General features: G+C 42.2%; 1 protein-coding gene across 1 annotated transcript; it reads left to right on the top strand.

The window, feature by feature from the left end:
* Positions 1-897: 897 nt before the first annotated feature.
* LOC309368813 (acetylserotonin O-methyltransferase-like) lies at positions 898-20,138 on the top strand. The gene is made up of 15 exons (XM_081909121.1): positions 898-999; positions 2,082-2,256; positions 2,806-2,935; positions 4,229-4,297; positions 6,056-6,177; positions 6,903-7,043; positions 8,673-8,795; positions 10,094-10,290; positions 13,617-13,803; positions 14,575-14,704; positions 14,915-14,983; positions 16,980-17,098; positions 18,160-18,300; positions 19,350-19,472; positions 19,690-20,138. Exons 1-15 carry the CDS (start codon positions 928-930, stop codon positions 19,896-19,898), a joined length of 2,007 nt encoding a protein of 668 aa, XP_081765247.1. The 5' UTR covers positions 898-927; the 3' UTR covers positions 19,899-20,138.
* The last annotated feature ends 868 nt before the right edge of the window (positions 20,139-21,006 follow it).

The following is a 21,006-nucleotide window of genomic DNA, read 5'->3' as shown; positions in this document are numbered from 1 at the left end:
GAGGAGCTATATGTGATGGAACAGGAAAGATGAAACAGGAGGTGTGGTAATGACCAAACATCTGTTAGATCACATAATCATGCCTACTGTGTGGTGGCAAAATCAGCAAAGAAGGCCTCCTTCATTGTTTCCACTGCGTCCTTGAGAAATCAGCCAGAGGAGCTCTTCAGGGTGGTCTGTGGTCTGCTGACATATGCATCTCTCCATGGAGCCCATGACACCTCAGTGAGTTGCTTGCTAGGACGTTTGAGGACAATACTGTATGTTCCCATAGTGAGCTAGATGCCATAATTGATGCAGTCCCTGGTGAGGTTTCCAGCACTCCATAAATCCATGTTTTGTGGGCTCCATTTCAGTTTTTGCAGCCTGATGTTGAGGACAGGGCACTTTTGAGTATGTGCTCAACAATATGCCCTTGGGACACTTGCCTTTCATGGCCAATGAAAGGTAGCCTGTGGGGGGCATGGCTGGCTCTACAGCCTTGAAGGAGGTGATAGCATGACTGCTCCTGGGCAGAGGGGGTGGGGAAGCACTCCAGACCTTCTGGTATTTAACAACTGCCCCCCCCAGTCGCAAATACTCCCTTTTTTTAGCAAGTTACTCAGCAGGGTCATGGCAATGTAGCTGCAGGCATTTCTGGAGGAAGCTGGTTATCATTTCAATTAGATCCCTTCTCTATTTATGGGAGGCAATTAATTTTCCACCTCTGCCTGCCCTTTTCTCAGATTGGGACTTTTCCATAAACCGCTCTGAACTTAGTCATTTTATAAAGGCTCTTGTGTCTACTTTGATTTTACCTGAATATTTATGGTCACTTTCAGCTAACACTGGATAGCAACATCGCAAGCAGAGAGGTCTTGGTGCTGTCAAAAGCAACTTTTTCTTCAGACACAGGCTGTCGGGTATTGGGCACCGCAGTGAAGAACAATGAGTGCTCCAGAAGACACTGACGCTGTGGAAATCTTGTTTCAGCACCAGTATGCATTTATGATCCCAAAGGTAAGCTGTGTGATGGGTATAGTCTGCAAAGTTTAAAACTTGAAGGGACTTTCAAACCTTCAGCTTGTTAATGGATGGTGGGCTTAACCAGGATTTATATTGGGGGGCGGCGGCTGCAGGACACATTCCTGTCATTTTCCTCTGCTTGGCTCTGTCTAGTAGATTCGGAATGAAATGTCTCGACTGTTATGTATTCAGTGGTCTCTGTTTGCCTGAACTTGAGTCTGGACGAAGGATTCTGAGCCGCTGCATTCCGATTCGATATATTATATCCAATCACAGAACATTTCAGGATTTGGGCCACTGCCATTGGCCCTTAAACTATGAGTTACAATTTGCAGCTTGGGAGTTTAGACAGCCAGTCACGTTGAGAGTGGGAGTGGCCCAGGCCTTCAGAAGCAGTTGCTTTGCCTCTGTTGTCCAGTTCTGTTAGTTCAATAAAGGTAAAAAAAATCTGTCAAAATTTTCAGTCATTTGAAAACTAGGAAGCTAAACAAATAAATAAAAAAAATCAGGCAGTAGCTTTCATGTGGTAAATGAGTATATTTGCAAAGTTACAAAAAACCCAGCTTTTTAAATCTTAAGCTTTAAAAAAATCTAAACTAAAACACGTTTTCTTGGATTTGCTGAAAACCTTTTCAGCACTTCCTTCTCAAATTCCTCCTTTTTCTAATCCAGTTTTTCTGTGCTCACGCAGTAAGCATAGCCCGTGGAGATGCTCCCCTGTTAGAGGAAGTGTCAACCTCTGCCCAAACCTGTTGTACCACTCTGAAACAAAAATTGGAAGAATTCTGTCCCCCCCCCAGTGCTTTTTGCCAGCGTTTTCTACAGCAGGGATGAAGAACCAGTGGCCCTTCAGATGTTGTTGAATTCCAGTTCCCTTCAGCTCTGGTCAGCATGGCCAATGATCAGGAACAATGGGAGTCACAACCCACACCATCTGAGGGGCCACAATAATTTATGGTGACATTTTTGTTTGTTTGTTTGTTTGTTTGTTTCAAAAGCATCCTTCTAGAACTTCCTAACTATAGACCATTTTGAACTCTTTCCTTTTGTACTCCCTCGCTCCTTTTTGTATCCAGATTATGTTTACTGCTTCTGATCTTGGTGTATTTGATCTGCTGATGGAGTCCAAGGAACCGCTGACTTCAGTGGCTATTGCTGAACGTCTGGGTACCAGTCCCTTTGGGATGGAGAGGCTGCTGGAGGCCTGTGTTGGCTTAAAGTACCTGCAAGTGGAGAGGAAGGACAACCAAAGTATTTATTACTTACATCTTAGCATCTCTGGGGGAGATCCCTAAGCAGTTAACCAAATTATCAAATCAAACCAAACCAAATTGTATAAACCAAAAGCCAATGAATACAATCCAAGAAAGAGATCAGGAATACAGTAAATAAATTTATACCAGCAGACCAGAAACTTAACAGGGTAGCATTCAAATAAGCCTGTCGAAACATCTGAGTTTTTAGGACACATTTGAAGCACACAGCAGACAGAACTTCCCAAATCACTTTGGAGAGTATTCAAGAGGAAAAGCTTGTTTCTTTAAAGCATTGTTACCCTACTCTTCAGCAATAATAATAAAAAGCTTTCCCACTGAGCTGTAGTTGCTTCCCTTTTTTGCAGCTGCAGTGTTGTATTTAAACAGGTTACAGGTGGGGTTTTTTTTGGGGGGGGGGTGTTTCATGTCTCCATGCCTGTCATTTCATGCATTTTGTTCCTGCATAATTGGGAAGGGCTTTGGGTTTTGGTGATCATTGCAAAAAAAAAACCAACATTAATCTTTTGTCCCTTTTCTTTTTAAGCTCTTTATGGAAACACAGACCTTGCCAATCTCTACCTTGCCAAATCAAGCTTGAAGTCTCAGTATCATTCCTTGAAGTTCACTTCTGAATTTATCTATATGGGTATGCAGTACTTGGCTGATTCTGTGAGGTGAGGAGAAGGATATCACTAAAGCAGGAAACTGCCACCTAAAGCTGTGCCACAGTGCCAAGGCTGGTTAGCTCCATATCCCAGATGCAACTACACTGGTACCTCGGGTTACATACAGTTCAGGTTACATACGCTTTAGGTTAGACTCTGCTAACCCAGAAATAATACCTCAGGTTAAGAACTTTGCTTCAGGATGAGAACAGAAATTGTGCTCTGGTGGCACAGCGGCAGCAGGAGGCCCCATAGGCTAAAGTGGTGCTTCAGGTTAAGAACAGTTTCACGTTAAGAACAGACCTCCAGAACGAATTAAGTACTTAACCCGAGGTACCACTGTATTGGCACTTCCATACTAGGGCTGGCTCCATTGAGCAGTTCCTAGTGCTTCCCTTTCTGTTGCTCATCTGTTGAAAGGTACAGGCAGAACTGCAACTGCTTTTTGACTCTGCTGGGGCAGCATGGAGCCTTTTCTCTGTCTGCATGCTACTGTCTTTTGTCTACAGCAGCTGTCCTGACATAACTGTTGTGGGTGGAGTTCACGGTCTCCCTTGTGGAGAGTGCCTTTTCAGGACCCCCGTTGATTGGCTTAAAATTAATCTCTTAATATCTGCTAAACCACTTACCAGAGATTTTAAGTGAATGAGGAATATCGTGCCCCGTCGCAAAAAATACTACCATTTTATTTTAAACGACGATTGGAAAGAGCAACACTGCAATTAGGCATGTTGCTAAAATGGAAGCGAAAGGGGTTTTCTTTTGTAGTGTAGCATTCTTCTTTTTATATATTTTTGTAGTATAAGTTATTTTATTATGTTTATATTCAAACTGTTAGTTTTAATTGTATGTTGATAAATTTAGGTCACTGTATAATGTTTGGTTTTCTGTTACTTTTAATTAATAATTTATATTGTTTTATGTTAACTGCTTAAAAGTCTAAGAATATATACGTACATCCAGGTGAAATTGGTTCAATTCTTCTCTGGTCACTAATTTGAGATTTAAAAATAGATTTGGAATCACTGAGATATGTAAGCTACTCAGAGAACTCTGGTTATACGGTGGTATATGCATGTCACGAACAAACAACCCTGTGATTGTTAGTCAACCTTGACAACACATAATTTTTTTAATGTACTTTCTTAGGCAATATTTATATATTACTTAATAAAAAAACCCCTCTAAACTGTTTATACAATAGTATAAATCTTTCATTAAAAAGTCAGATAACATGATAATGGTATGAGTGTGTGCGCGCCACTCAATTTTCATTTAATTAAAACAAATATTCTTTTTCAGAGAAGGAAAGAGTCAGACTGATAGAGTATATGGCATTTCAGGAAAAGATTGCTTTGATGCTCTTAACAGGTAAAAAAAATAAAATAAAAGATTTTCTAGATATTGATTTTGGAAGAATGGAGAAAACCTGGGATGCTTCTTGTCAAAGTGACCATTGCCGTTGCAATTTGTGTGAAACATATTGCTTGCTTGTGTTCACAGTTCCAGTGTTTTCTCTATTCATTGTTGCATTTCCATTCTCCAAATGTTATCAGATTATTGGGAAATTTCTTACCACATGCCAAACTTGGGTTCCTGTTTTATGCATGTGTGAGGGTGATGTCTACAACCAGGGCTTATATTATGCAGCCTAGTTGTGCAGAATATCCTGGTTTGCCTCCACTATGCTCCAATATGGAAACAGAATTGCATCTGGTCTTCACAAATGGCTTTTTCAGAGTCTTATCATGGGTACAATGCAGTTTGCCATTATCCAGAGATCAGTCTATGCTCAGACCAGATGCATCTGCACCTCATTTTGGGTATGTGCATCAGGATACTGCATTGGAATTAGATATTCAAGCTCTCGTTACTGGTGGAGCACAGAGGTCCTGTGCCAATTAACAATTCCTGAAGTTGGAATGTTGTAATAGTTGGGAAAGAGAATCTGAAAGCATGTGTCAGAAAATGTCAAGGGTTGCTGATGAGGAAGATAAAAGTCTCCATTCCAGCCCTTCGTTGTGTTCAGGGGTCCTGAATGGACAGTGTTAAGGATTCATTAGAGAGAATATCCCCTCTCTCTCCTCCCTCTTTCTCTGTGTCAAATCCTTAACAGGCAATATCATTTATCGGCATTTGTATACAACTTAACTAAAATATACATTAAAAATGCACACACAATATTTATTCGGATATAATGAAGGAGCCAAATATTCAAAGATCTGGTGCAAAATGCAACCAGTGATGCAACATGTTTAGGGAAGTAATTCAGACAGATACAGATACATTCTCAGATTTTAATTTGTTACATTAATGCAAGAGACAAGGCACTTCATTCACTAGCTTCAGTTGTGTCTTCATAATGGGTGAAAGTTTTCATTTCATTGTGCCGTAGCTCAAAGTTCTTGCATTGTAAACCTGCATGTGACACAATGACTGTCTCACTTTGTTTTGTTGTGTGTGTTTTTTTAAAAAGTCTGTAAAAAATAAAAGAGGGACGAGACTATTGCAAAGTGTAATAAGAAGAATGTTGAAGTTTTGACATGCTCTAAATTGGGAAGTGGGGTTTAACCAAAGAAGCAGGTTATGGAGGTGCATGGAACAGCTGTGCAAATGCTGAGCAAACAAACCATTCTGAGGTATTGATAAATTATAGGAACCTATGATGTGGGTGACGCTGTGGGTTAAACCACAGAGCCTAGGACTTGCCAATCGGAAGGTTGGCGGTTCGAATCTCATGTGAGCAGGTGATGATCACAGGGTCTGGGTTGCTTTGTATGGCGAGAGGCGGTCCTTGAGGTATTGCAGCCCAGTGCTGTTAAGATTTTATAGGTAAAATCAGCACTTTAAAATTGGGTCCAGAAACTAATTGGCAGCCAGTGCAGCTAGGCCAGGATCAGTATGATATGCTCACAATCTGCCCCTTGGTATAAGTGGGGAATAACAGGATCGGACAAAAGAAAATAAAATCTACCAACAGGGGTGAACATTTTTAGAATTGCTAAACGTCTACATGCAGCTAACAATGGGAAAGCGAGAGCATTTTGTGGAATATCGCTCTAGTCTGGAAGCAATTTCTGTATGAAACGTTCATGTCTTTTATATGCCAATGCAATTTTGAATTACTAGATCCGAGAGTGGGCTGCAAAAAATCTTCATGGGTGCTATGCATGCAAAGTGGCATCTGTTTGGCCGAGAAATTATGACTGCATTTGATCTTTCGCATTTCCCCCTTGTTTGTGATGTGGGAGGTAAGTGCTGTAAATTCCACAATATCGTCCTTTACTACTAGCTCAAAATCATAAAGCAGGAAGAATAGAAATGAGAAAGTGCTACAGGTATGTTTCTGATTTGTGAAGGGAAGGCAAAAATGGGTGGAGTGGATAACACTCAAAGTGAAAGGATCCATGACTGAGTGGTGGAGAAAGCCAAGCAGGAAGAACGTTGCAAAACAAGAGAATGAATTAGACAAATAGAAACTCATTAACATCTTTCAAGCTACAGTACTTTGATACTACTTGTGTTTAGTCTTGCAGTATCAAGAGCAATGGGAGAAACAGAGTTTGTCCACACTGGAGATTACTGTGCATTTGCAGCTGTTTGCATCCTCATTTAATTTGTGTAGCCCACATGATGAAATGGTCTAAGAACAGATGAAATGCTCTAACAGCTGGAATCTACATGCTTTTCTCCTGGAAATTTGGTACTTTATTGGCATAAAAGAACTGACAAATTAGAAAGTGGGAGAAGCACACAAGCAAATGCCTTCTCCATGGGTCCTTCCTTATTTCAGACATCATGATATATATTGTGATGTTTAGCTGGTGATAATCATGCTGTTGAAAACCAGACATCATTCAGCCCTAAGTTGCCAGTCACCTATCTGATGTGCTACTCTTAAATTTTTGCACAGGGGTGTTTGGATAAAGCTTTGAGGTGCACAACATTTTCATTTTTTCTTTGTTCTCCCTTCAAGGATGTACTGGGGCATGTGCCAAGGAATATATTTCATTATATCCAAATTCTACAGTGACAGTTTTAGACCTACCTGAAATAGTGGAAGAAGCAAAAAACCATTATGTGTCCTCACAAGATCACCAGATTACTTTCCAGAAAGGTAAACTGTGTTTTCCCAAGAGCCTACATTGGTTCGATCATTCTTCTTTTAACAAGCAAGATAGCAAAACTCTAGGGTAATAATAATAATAATAATAAATAATAATAATAATAATAATAATAATAATAATAATAATAATTAATTAATTTATTATTTGTACCCCGCCCATCTGGCTGGGTTTCCCCAGCCATTTTGGGCGGCTTCCAACAAAGATGAAAGATACACTAAAATGTCACATATTAAAAACTTCCCTGAACAGGGCTGCCTTCAGATGTCTTCTGAATGTCAGGTAGATGTTTATCGCTTTGACATCTGATGGGAGGGCGTTCCACAGGGCGGGCGCCACTACCGAGAAGGCCCTCTGCCTGGTTCCCTGTAACTTGGCCTCTCGCAGTGAGGGAACTGCCAGAAGGCCCTCGGAGCTGGACCTCAGTGTCCGGGCAGAACGATGGGCGAGGAGACACTCCTTCAGATATACTGGACCGAGGCCGTTTAGGGCTTTAAAGGTCAGCACTAACACTTTGAATTGTGCTCGGAAACGTATTGGGAGCCAATGTAGGTCTTTCAAGACCGGTGTTATATGGTCTCGGCGGCCGCTCCCAGTCACCAGTCTAGCTGCCGCATTGTGGATTAGTTGTAGTTTCCGGGTCACCTTCAAAGGTAGCCCCACGTAGAGCGCATTGCAGTAGTCCAAGCGGGAGATAACCAGAGCATGTACCACTCTGGCGAGACAGTCTGCAGGCAGATAGGGTCTCAGCCTACATACCAGATGGAGCTGGTAAACAGCTGCCCTGGATACAGATTTGACCTGTGCCTCCATGGACAGCTGTGAGTCCAAAATGACTCCCAGGCTGCGCACCTGGTCCTTCAGGGGCACAGTTACCCCATTCAGGACCAGGGAATCCCCCACACCCGCCCGCCCCCTGTCCTCCCAAAACAGTACTTCTGTCTTGTCAGGATTCAACCTCAATCTGTTAGCCACCATCCATCCTCCAACCGCTTCCAGGCACTCACACAGGACCTTCACCGCCTTCACTGGTTCTGATTTAAAAGAGAGGTAGAGCTGGGTATCATCCACATACTGATGAACACCCAGCCCAAACCTCCTGATGATCTCTCCCAGTGGCTGCATGTAAATGTTGAAAAGCATGGGGGAGAGGACAGAACCCTGAGGCACCCCACAAGTGAGAGCCCAGGGGTCTGAACACTCATCCCCCACCAACATTTTCTGAACACGGCCCAGGAGGAAGGAGCGGAACCACTTTAGGACAGTGCCCCCAGCTCCCAGCCCCTCAAGACGGTCTAGAAGGATGTTATGGTCGATGGTATCAAACGCCGCTGAGAGATCCAGCAGAGCTAGGAAACAGCTCTGTAGGAATCGGGATCTGTGCTCCTCCAAAGCCTGTTGAACTACGGCTCCCAGCATCCCTGACAATTGGCCATTCTGACTGGGACTGATTGGAGTTGGAGTCCAACATCATCTGAAGTCCCCAGATTCCTCATCCATGCACTAGAAGAAACAGCAGGCAGCAGCTGGGCCTTAGTAACTGTTGATTTCTGAAAGATACAGTGAATTATTACTGCATTGCTTTAAGAAAATATGCTTATTTTCTACCTATTCTATTACAGGGGACTTTTTTAAAGACCCAATTCCAGAAGCTGACCTCTATATTTTGACTAGGGTCCTGCACGACTGGTCTGATGAGAAGTGTGTGCAGCTACTAACCAGACTGCACAAGGCCTGCAAACCTGGTATGTGTATTTATACAGTGAACAGATCAATGATCAGTGCAAAGATGGGGCAGGAGTAACCAAGGGCAGAAGCCCAAGAGAGCCTCTCACATACCCTTCGTTGCCCAACTACAACACAACAGCCCCTCAGTGCTGCCAATGCCACTGCCCTTCCACTTACTCCTGCCTCTCCAGATAGGAGGGGACCTGGGATGCACTAAAGTAACTGCATTTCAAACACTTCTTATGTTACTTACAGTGTAAAGATGGTCAACACTCCCTCTTGACTCTGCAGATTCTGCTGGTCACTTACAACTCCAGTCCTAAGTGCCAAGCATCTAGGCATGTGTAGGGCTGCCATATATCCGGGTTTTCCCAGACAAGTCTGGGAATCGAGTAGCAAAATGGCGCCCGATTTTCACTGAATCGGCAAAGTGTCTGTGAAAACCCGGACATATGGCAAGTGGGGCTATTGGCAATAAGACACACTTCAGCAGAGAAACTAAGAAACTTTATTAAGAGTAAAAGGTGGGGGGAAAGCAGGCAGAATGTCAAAACGGAATACAAAATAAACTCGAGCTCTGTGACTCTAAAATTGAACTAATCCTAGCCTCCTCGCTACAATAATGGGAGGCTCAGGCCTTTCTTCAGAGAAGGCAGAGTGACAGAAGAGCTAAAGGTACCACGGAAATTGGGCCCTTGTTACTCAAAGCCTTGCTGCACTGTCCCACATTTGCCCATGTCACTTGGGTTCAGCTGCATCGCTTCTGATCATCCCAGAATGCTTGGATAAATTCAGATGAACTCTGCAGTTTTGAACTAAGTAATCTGCTTTTTGGAAAGTGGTATGTCTTTCTGTCCATCTATGGGTTCAGCTGCCTTTCGAGATCAAACTTGGCCCAAGGGTTACCGAACTGAGGGTGGCAGACTTAGCTGATGTTTGGGTGTCTGGTGCCATTTTGAATCAAGATGGCGAATTGAAAAAACACCCATTTGTTGGCATAGGTCCACCCACCTCTCAAAATATCATCACCCAACTTGGCATGAGGGTTCCAGAGGTGGGGCGGTGTTCTTTGTTGATGTTTGGACAATGGGAGCCATTTTGAATCAAGATGGCAGGCTAAAACATGACTTTTGGCTCCCTGGGTCAGGTTGAAGCACTGAGTTGGTATGTGTGTAACGCTGAAATTCACAAACTACACTATCCATTTGAAAATCTTAATATTTTTTGGTTTCTTTGAATTCCTGGACAGTGTCGGGCATTTTCTGCTAATGATATATATCTTTGTCCTAACTTGGTGAAACGTATTTTGAAACAGGTGGTGGAGTGTTAACAGTGGAAATGGTCCTCAATGAAGATAGAAAGGGGCCGGTAAGGTGCCAACTATACTCTGTGATGATGCTGCTTCTTACCGAAGGCCAAGAACGAACCGCATCAGAATACAATGCGCTGCTTAGCGCAGCTGGATTCAAAGAGATTCAACAAAAGAAAACAAGCTTCTTTGATACCATTTTAGCAATAAAATAATATTGACAGCTGCCTTCACAGCCTAATACTTTGGTTCATGAGCGAGGGACACATTTTGCCAGTTAGCCACTCCTGAGGTATTGCAATTAGTATAACACACCCAGGGGATCACCTCACCCCTTGTTACTGGTTTGGGAGTTGTCTTTACCTAGAATAACTCTCCCCCCCCCCCAGCTAGAATGAGGCCCAGGTATCCTTAATTGCCACAGGTTCTACCTCTCCCGGCTCAGATTGAGCCCTCCAGATGACTGTCTGTATACCTTCCTCAGACACTAAACCTAGTCTTCTATCTAAGCTGTGAGGCTCTTTCCTCTTGCTATAGATCGTCTCTTCAGTGTAGATGTTCTACTCAAACCAGAAGCAGCCCTCCTCAGTCAAATCCTACCCTGATCCCTCCCTGTCCCTATCTCTCAAGCTAAACCCTATCTCCCATCTCAAGCCCTTTCCAACCCTCTCCTTCAGAAATGGCTCCTTTTATTCTCCCTCCCAAAGTGCTGTTCAACCCCCGCTATCTAGCTGTCTTGAGAGAAGCTCCAGCACTCTGGTGGAATTTTTGAGGGACTTCATCACCAGACCCTAGTCTGCCTCTGCTTTCCATCATACATGCCCAGACTTTAGCGCAGAGCTTTCTGAACTTTTCATGAGGGTGACACGCCTTTTAGACATGCATCATTTCGCAACACAATAATTAAGCTTTACTAGCAATCCAGAGGTTAAACTAACCCCTTTCCAGCCCTGGAGGGGCGCCGGGAGCATTTGTGCAATACGCCTACACATTGCAGCCAACACACTTATGTGTTGCGACACACAGTTTGGAAAGCTCTGCAATAGCCACTTAGTGGGGCACCCAGCTCTGCAGTGGTTGCTACAGAGCCAAGTTCAAGAGTTTCCTTTTTTGTGTGTATGGACATTTAAAACCCTAAACAACTTGGGTTCAGGAGTCCAGCAGATCACCTCCTACAGTAAAGGCCAAGCCAATCTTTAAGATCTTCCAAGACGGCTCTCCATGTTCCCAGTAGATAGTCACTTAGTGAAAACATGGAAGCAGAACTTTTCAGTGATGGTGCGCACCCTGGCAATGTCCTGCAGAAATAATGTGTGGTGTGGAGAAAGTAATGACATTTAAATGCTTTTTTGAAATATTGGTTCATTCAAGCTTTGGAGGGATCCTAACTCTAAAAATTTTAATTTTGTCCATTTCATACACTGATCAGTTTTATTTGTAATACAGACTTGTATTCTGTTTTTATCTTGTTTTAGAAAATCTGTATTGAACGCTATGGTGTTTTTATATAAACCACTTAGAGATTTTTATATGATTTTTTAAAAAAACAAAACAGTTGCCTCTAACGCATTTGTTTGCAAGAGAGCACCAAAGTAATTTGAAAAGTTGGTTTATACATCAGATACACATCATGAAGTATTTATTACCTGTAGTATGAAGTATTTATTACCTTGCAAGGGGCGCAGGTGGCGCTGTGGGTTAAAGCCTCAGGGCCTAGGACTTGCCGATTGAAAGGTCGGCGGTTCGAATCCCTGCGGTGGGGTGCGCTCCGGCTGCTCGGTCCCAGCGCCAGCCAACCTAGCAGCTCGAAAGCACCTCCGGGGGCAAGTAGATAAATAGGGACCGCTTACCAGCGAGAAGGTAAACGGCGTTTCCGTGTGCGGCTCTGGCTTGCCAGATGCAGCTTTGTCACGCTGGCCACGTGACCCGGAAGTGTCTCCGGACAGCGCTGGCCCCTGGCCTCTTGAGTGAGATGGGCGCACAACCCCAGAGTCTGTCAAGACTGGCCCGTATGGGCAGGGGTACCTTTACCTTTACCTTTACCATGAACTTGCAATAAATTACCATGAACTTGGCACATAATGAGCACTGGTGATGACAGAGATTGTTGTTATTGCACAACACAAATACTATACTTTGAAAAAGCATCTTGACCCACAGTCCTTCCAGGTGGGTGCCTCCTAACATCAAGGAAATGGAAGAGACTATAAAGCCAGCTGACAGAAGGGGGGGTGCTAGCATTCCTCTTTCCACTGACAAACCTATAAAAAGGGGAGTGAAACTGCACAACAAACTTGTTTTTGCTGCTTCTCCACAGGTAAGCGGTCCCTTACTCTTCACCCCTGCCTCAAACCTTTCTGTTTCTGGATTCTCTGATTCTTAATAACTCTGTCATGTCGTTTCCTTTCTCTGGGAAACTCCTGATTGTACATTTTCTTTCTCTAGGAATCACCTTTTTTCTTTCACATGATTCTCTATATCAGCATAACAAATAATTCATTTTTAGAAGTGAGTCTCTTGAGAATTTTTGCCATTCGTATTTGTTGACTTGGGCACAGAAACGGCTCCTACTATGTGACTTTCATGTCATGCTTCTTTGTTAAGCTGCTATCATTTCATAATGTGTTTCTATATTTTAAGAATTTCCAAATGGCCTCATTTCAGCAAGAGCGGTTTCCCCAAACCAGCTGCTCTCTCTTCTGATGAACTTTCTCCAATAACTTGTTAATTGTGCATTTCCAGACACTAGTTGATTTTATCTCACTTGTCAGGTTCTGATATCACTTTTACTCACATAGGCAAAATCAATAATTTCCAGGTACTTCCTTCCTTCTGCACTTGTGAGAAAGAAATCCTTTTTCCACCTATCCCTTTACTTAGCAGATGAAGACTTTCCCATAAACATATCTGGCCTCACAGTCATTTATCATTAGATGTTTATCATTTTATTTTCAGTGAATTCTGAATAAAAGGACCACAACTTGCTCATCAGAGGAAAACTGTGAGGTCTCAGAACAGTAAAGAACAATGAGTACTAGAGAAGAAGCTGAAGCTTTGAAAATTTTATTTTGGAATCAGAATGCATTTCTAATATCCAAGGTAAAAGTATTGTCTGCAAAACTTAATACTTGCAAGGACTTTGAAACTTTCGACTTGTAAATGGATGTGTAGAATCAAACATGCCTTTAAATGGCAAGGCAAATCTTACTGTTACAGGGGTCAACCCAGCACAAACAAAGGCAGAAACTTCGAATATTGTTAATGTCACTTGAATGTTCTAACAAGAAAATGAGATGAACTGTGAATCTGTGTATGGGATTCACAGCACAGGTGGGATACAGCAATAATTCAAAATTAACTTGCTTAAAATGCCTGTGTACTACATTTATTTCTTGAACTGTATTGTAATCTTTGAAATGGACTTGAACTGTATTGTAATCTTTTTGTGTTTCAAAAGCATCTTGTTCCTTTTAGAACATATGTAACTATAGACCATTTTTAACTATTTCCTTGTGTACTCCCTCGCCCTTTTTGCATCCAGATTATGTTTACTGCCTCTGATCTTGGTGTATTTGATCTGCTGATGGAGTCCAAGGAACCGCTGACTTCAGTGTCTATTGCTGAACGTCTGGGTACCAATCCCTTTGGGATGGAGAGACTGCTGGACGCCTGTGTTGGCTACAAGTTCCTGCAAGTGGAAAGGAAGCAGAACCAAAGTATTTATTCTTTATTTGGAAATTTAACCAACACTATAAAGTAGAAATACCATTAAAAAATCAATTTCAGTAGATAACTTTAAACCATCAAGCCAGCAACTGAACAGAATAGCATCCAAATAAGCCTAGGGAAACATCTGAGGTTTTAGGAGATGTTTGAAGCACATGGAACTTCCCATATCTCTCTTCCAGAGGGCCGGTGCTATAAATAGAAAGGGCTTTCTTTCCAATAGGCATGCAGGTGACACTCTCCTTTCATGACTGTAAAGGGTGATTTGTGCCATAGCAGGAGAGATGGTCTTTTAGATGTGCTGGTACCTAGTTGTTTACAAATGTTAGTGAGAAAGCTCAGTAGCAAATAGGCAGCAAGAGCCGGTCACTAAGCACCCATGCAGCTCAGGACATTCAGAGTTTGTCCTTCTGACTTAGATGTTACAGTGGAACAAAGTTGCCTGCTGTTCATAGATTTCTAATACTTCGCTCCAGATCTTGGAATGGCCACTCCTAGTAGTAGCTTTGTACCCTGAAGTTCCACTGCCAGCAGGTGGAGGCCTAGTCTTTCTATACTTTTCTCTGGAAGAGAAGCTGGGAAATTGCAGTCTTGGTGTTGCACGTTTTTTCCAATGAGGGCAGCATGCCGTGGAATCATAGAAATGTGTATTCGGCCTCATTATCCTTGTTTCAAGCATTTTGTCCCTGCAGAATTGGGGAGGGAAAGGGGTTTTGCACAGAGGTGTGGAAACATTAATCTTTTGTCCCCTTTGTTTTAAGCGCTTTATGGAAATACTGACCTTGCCAATCGCTACCTTGGCAAAAGAAGCCCAAAGACTCAGTATTATTCCATGAAGTTCAGTTCTGAATTTGTCTATACAAGAGCACAGCACCTGGCTGATTCTGTGAGGTGAGGAGATTGATAAAAAGGGTAATAAAACGGTAAAACTCACAGACGTTACAAATAAACAAACCTGTGTTGGTTAGACTCAGCTTTGACAACACATGTAATTGTATGAGTAGCACACTTGGTTTAGTTGTTTTGTTGCAGAGTCTGAATTTTAATTCTGTAGTTACAATGCTCATTTTTTGTTAAACTAAAACAAATATTTTATTTCAGGGAAGGAGAGACTCAGACATATAGATTAAGTGACAGTTCTACAAAAAATTTCTATGAGGCTATTAACAGGTACAGAAAAATTATATTTTTCTACATTTTGTTTCTTTTTAAAGAATGGGCAAAGCTTTCCTTTTGCAATTTGTGTGAAACCTATTGCTAACTTGTATTCACCTGATGTCTAAAATTAGATTCCTTGCTATCAGGTGTTACATTACACAAACTACATAGGAGCCAACTCCTAGGGGCCACGGGAGCTTCAACCCCAAAGTTTTCCTTTTGCAATTTGTGTGAAACCTATTGCTAACTTGTACATATTCACCTTTCCAGCATTTTTCTATCCAGTGTTGCTTTCTTCCCTCTCTGATAGTTATCTTTAATGATATTCGGAGATCCCTTACTACATGCCAGACTTGGGATCCTGGTCCCCCCCCCCATTTAAGCATGATGTCTAAAAATAGATTCCTTGCAGGTCTTACATTACACAAACTACATAGGAGGCTACTCCTGGGGGCTGTGGGAGTTTCAGCCCCCACAATAAAATACTTGAGGGGGCAGGTCTCCTCCCCCAAGTTGATGGACATTCCCATTCAAACTATGTGTATGAACTGCATCATGTGATCAGTTATCATGCGATCACACTATATTTTATTCAAGTTGGCACCCTAACAGACTAGTTGTGAAGACCCTGCCTTGTTTACCTCTTGAACTTTCCACTGTTGACACAGAACTGCTTCCAGTCATAGCAAATAGCCTTTCCTGAGCCTTATCACTGCTTCAGTGCAGTTTTCCACAATCCAGAGGTCAATGTGTGCTCAGACATGTCAACAGACATCCCCACTTGCTCATTATGGGGGCATCCTGTACAGGCAGTAGAGGCCCTGCGCTATTTAACAATTCCTGGAGTTGGAATATTGTGATAGTTGGGGAAATAGTTGAGAAAGAAGGTTTGAAACATGTGGATAGGGGCTACCGATCAAATTCAACTGCCAAGAGGCAGCTTATGCCATGGCCAAAATTATCCTTGGGCAGAAACTGATCAGTAAAAAAACTGAGTTAAGGAAAAATGTGTAAAGAGAATTCAAAGTTATTTATTGCAATTGAAAACATAGCCTAAATAGTAGCAAAATATGGGATTGATATATAATTAATATAATATAATATAATATAATATAATATGTGTAGCAAAATAAAATAAAATGATTAATATAATATAATATAAATCACTTGAAAAATGAGAAGTCAGTCCACTTCAACCCTTCTTTTTGTATGAGGTCCTGAATCAATGCTTAATTATTCCTCAGGATGACCAGTAATATAGGCTTCTGCCCATCAATTAATACACCCAGACCCCTCCATGTGAAGCATTATTAAATTAAGTGCCTCCACTGAGCATGCAGAGGAGCAGGTTTGAAGAGGGGTGCTTTCTCCTCCTCCTCCTCCTCCTCCTCCTCCTCCTCCTCCTCCTCCTCCTCCTCCTCCTCGTCTAAGTGGTCATATATTAGGAACCACAGCCTGTAGAATTGTTCCATTTTTAATAACAAATTAGGCCACCGATGGAAACAAAGATATGCAATGTTTATCCAGATGGAATTCAGATGCAAGAGTTTGGGCATACTAAACAGTCCTTAGTCGAGTTCTTAACAATGTCATGCCACACACAGCAGAGTTGGAGGAAGCCTTAGTTGTCCAATTCACTGGGGAAGATGCAATCACAAGGGAAATGCAGTCAGAAAAATGGAGAAGGGAATTTGTCAAAGGTAATTTTAAAAACTGAGGGTTTGACATACTGGTGAGAGGGACAGTTACAGTAAATAATGTATTAATAATAATAATTAATAAATAAATAAATAAATATTTAAATTTGTGTATGGATTATGGATAGATCTCATCATGATCTGTCCACTGGTATCAATGGGAAAAAGGAGGATGAGGCCGAAGAAAGGAAAGGAAATCCACACACAACTAAAAAGCAACAGCATTATGTGGAATATGGCTCCTGTTTAGAACCATCCTCTGTTCAAAGGTATCCCTTCTGTTAGGTGACAATGCTATTTTGAATTACTAGATCAGAGAACGGCTTGCGAGAATTCATGGAGTATATGCATGAGATGTGGAGTCTGTGTGGTCGAGTTGTGTTGAATGCATTTGATCTCTCTAATTTCCCACTAGTTTGTGATGTGGGAGGTAAGTACCATAAATTCTCACATGTCTTCCTATGCTAGTACTCTGAAATGATAAGGCTGCTCTTGTAGAACATCCCATTTTGTCCTGAGCTGTAGCCACTGTATATTTTGGTGGCGTAGGGTAGGGAGAAGGGCAGTAGATGACTTGAGTTTGTGAATTGTGAATTTTATTATTTCAGTCACAGACCGGTTCCAGCTCACATACAACATCAAGGAAGTCATAAACATGATAGGGATACATTTGAATTTGCAATCAGGTATAACAGAGACAATACAAATATAGCAACAGTTAAAAAATATATAAATTAAAACTTAGTCACTAAAATATAACCTAAAATTATCATTGAAGGCCTTAATCATTATGATAGCACAGCTTGTTCTCTAAGTTTTATAGCAATCATACAGACCCTTAACGTGATCTCAGGATCCTTGTCCTCTACCAGGGATTTTAGACATTGAAGTTTGGATTCATTTGGAGATTTTTGCATAGCATGGGTAATAAATACCAAGCTTGAGTTCAAATTACCAAAGTCTCAATTAGGTCCACTGAAAAGACGTGTGTTGGCCTTAGTTCTGGCCACTCCTGCCTGGCACACTCTCATATTCCTCTGGTCTGTATTCTCATTGCTCCTGCTAAACAGGATATAATTGTAGCACAAGGTTTTGCTTTGTATTGTGCAAGTACAATATTGTTCTTTCACCGCCTGATAACCCATGACCCAAGCTCTGAACTATCAGATCTCAGAACTGCAGAAGTGCAGTGGCGTAGCATGGGTTGTCAGCACCCGGGGCAAGGCAAGTAATTTGCGCCCCCTAACCCGTGGCGGCAGAGAGCTGCGTGTGCGAGCGCGCTCCCCCCCAGATGTTGCGCCTGGTGCGGCCGGCCCTCCCTGCACCCCCCATGCTACGCCACTGCAGAAGCAGCACATACTTACCACTGAATGAAATGACTGAACAGCCACCTATCTGGTGTGCTATCTTAGAGATATGCGCAGAATATTTTGGAAAAAGCTTTGATATGCACAACATGTTCATTTCCCCCCCTTTGGTTCTCCCCTTAAGGATGCAGTGGAGCCCTAGCAAAGGAATATATTTCATTTTATCCAAATTCTACAGTGACCATTTTAGACCTACCTGAAGTAGTGGAAACAGGAAAGAAGCATTTTGTCTCCTCAGAGGAACACAGAATTACTTTTCACAAAGGTAAAATGATGTTTTATCCTACATATATTAGATCATTTTCTTCCACTAACAAACAAGACAGCCATGCACTAAGCAGGGGTCGAGAATCAGTGACCCTTCAATTATGGCTGGACTACAATTTCCATCATCCCCGACCATGCTGTCTGGGGTTGATGGGAGCACATACGTAGTTGAACTATAAAATTCACTCCCACAGGAGGCAGTGAAGGCCACCAAATTGGGTGGTTTCTTTTTTTAAAAAATATTTTTTATTAAGTTTTCCATTTAACAATCCAATCATATCACATTAATTAATCCGAATTATACCAATACATATCATAAAATCATAAAATCCAAATATTTTGCCGAATTTTTAAAAATTTTTGTTGGGGGTATCCATGCTTCGAGCTCAGTAAGGGTCCAATCATCTCATATTTCTGCTGCTTTGATGTTCACAAGTCCCATCTTCCAATCTTCTTGTTGTTATCGTTTTTCTTCTTAATAACCGCTGAGTTGTTTCCACAAGCGAGTTGAAGCAAACATTATTATCTTCCTGTGTGGATTTTCATGCTGATCCAAAAGTCCTATTCGAGTGGCAGGCGCCATTTTGACAGTTCTGATGAAATAAAGTCTAAGCGTCTGCTCATTAATTTTCCCAGACCAGTTGCTCCATAAATCAGCCTTTCCAGGGGAGTTCTTGCCAGATCAGACATAGAATTCAAACATGATAACAGAACAGAACAGGAGGCAGTGAAGGCCACCAAATTGGGTGGTTTCTAAAGGGAATTAGGCAAATTCCTGGAGATAAGTCCATCAACGGTTACTAGCTGTCATGGTGTATGCTCTGCCTCCATGATCAGGGACAGTATCCTGAATAGTAGCTACTTGAAACCGCAGGAGGAGGAAAGGAGAGTGAGGTCTTCTTATGCTAAGTTTTCCTTCTTCACAGTAGAAGCACCAGGAGACAGCAGTGCTCATTGTATAGCTACAAATTGGAGAAAGATAAAATCATGTATTCTCTCTGTAAGAATAATAATTATTTCACCAGATTGCTACTTGTTTTATTTCAGGTGATTTTTTAAAAGATCCAATTCCAGAAGCTGACCTGTATATTTTGGCTAGGATCCTGCACAGCTTTACAGATGAGAATTGTGTGCAACTGCTAACCAGACTGAACAAAGACTGCAAGCCTGGTAGGTGCATGGTGTCAAAGGTGTTTCCTGTGGGAACTGATTCTCATTCCAAGCCGCATGGATTTCCCCATGGCCCCTTCCCCTTATGTCTGTGTCCCACTCTGGCTCAGCTGCGTTCCTTTATTTCTTGAGCTTCTGATCCCAGGACACCTGGGAAAAGTAACATGCTGCTTTGTAATATGTAATGATACATCTTCTATGTCCTTTTCTGAAACAGGTGGTGGAGTTCTAGTAGTGGAAATAGTTCTCAATGATGACAGAACGGGGCCAGTGGAAGCTCAAATATTCGGTTTGGTTATGCTGCTTTGTACTCAAGGAAAAGAACGGACCCCGTCAGTGTACAATGCGCTCCTCAGTGCTGCTGGCTTTAAGGAGATTCAGCAAAAGAAAACAGGCCACTTTGACGCCATTTTAGGAAGAAAATAGCATTGACCAAGAACATTCTGTGAGCGTCGTGACTGAACGGATATATTTCAGCCTGATTCTTTGCAGCTATAACTGAACATGCTTAATCACTTTTTTTTTTTTTTGCAAATCCTTACCATGTGGAAATATCTCCTTCACCCCCCTGTTTATCATTATGCTTGAATACTAAGAGAAGCTAGAATAATCATACTAATTGTTACCTGTTAACCACCATTGTAATAGTAGTAGTTATTACCTTCATTTGACCGCTTGCCTTTTTTTTTTCTTTTTGAGCACATGAGCCAAACCAGGAAAAAGAAAGAGGTTGTATCCCATATTGCCTCAGGATTTTTGTGGTAAACACAACCTGTTGGAAACAATTTCAAAATAAATATACATAATATGCAAGCTATGATCAGCTAGCCTGTGTAGCTTGAGAGATGCCAACCCTATTAAGAGGAGCCTTTCTCAAACTTTCCACACAGGTCACTCCTGACTAACTCTTTATCTTGAGTCCTCAGATGTTGTTGAACTATAACGCCCATCATCGCTGACCACTGGTCATGCTAGCTAGGGATGAGGGGAGTTGTAGTCCAACCACATCTGGGAATTCAAGCTGTCCTGAGAGAGTAGCTCCATTTAGTTCCCCCTCTTGCTGAACTCTGCATTCCATCGTTATAAGAACTTCAGAATTATAAAAACTGGGGCCAGGGTTGGTTTGTTTTCCTCTTCCCTCCCTGCAAATTTTCCTTTTGCTTCATGAATTTTTGACTGTAAACCTGCAGGCCCTCTTATGCAACCAGCTCTGTGAACCTCTTTGGCCAAAGAGGAGGGTGAAACAGCTTTAGACATATAAATGTCAGGGAAAGGCAGGAACCCCCAGACCTTCGTGGCCTAGGACCCAGTGTACGCAAAGAATTTTGGGGCAGGCCTGGCATGGGTACCCCCCACAGTCACCAGGGTGACTGGTCCCGTGTTGTACAAGGTGCTAACGGGAGGGAGGGAAGGCAATTCTGGCGCCGCCACTGCAACCAGCTACACCAACGATTCCCAGGAGAAAACCTGGAGGAGGGTGGGACAGAGGGGTCCCAAGGGGACAGCTGGGTGGTAAGGCCCGTAGAGCAGGAAG

This window comes from Podarcis melisellensis, assembly GCF_964234715.1.
Source record: "Podarcis melisellensis genome assembly, chromosome: 4".
NCBI classification, from domain to species: domain Eukaryota; kingdom Metazoa; phylum Chordata; class Lepidosauria; order Squamata; family Lacertidae; genus Podarcis; species Podarcis melisellensis.
This window is presented reverse-complemented; position numbering and strand designations above follow the sequence as displayed.

Coding starts and splice junctions, on each gene's coding strand:
- LOC309368813 (XM_081909121.1), top strand. CDS start 928: ATGAGTGCTCCAGAAGACACTGACGCTGTGGAAATCTTGTTTCAGCAC. Junction 2,257..2,805: donor GGAGAGGAAGGACAACCAAA/GTATTTATTACT, acceptor TTTCTTTTTAAG/CTCTTTATGGAAACACAGAC. Junction 4,298..6,055: donor TGCTTTGATGCTCTTAACAG/GTAAAAAAAATA, acceptor TTGAATTACTAG/ATCCGAGAGTGGGCTGCAAA.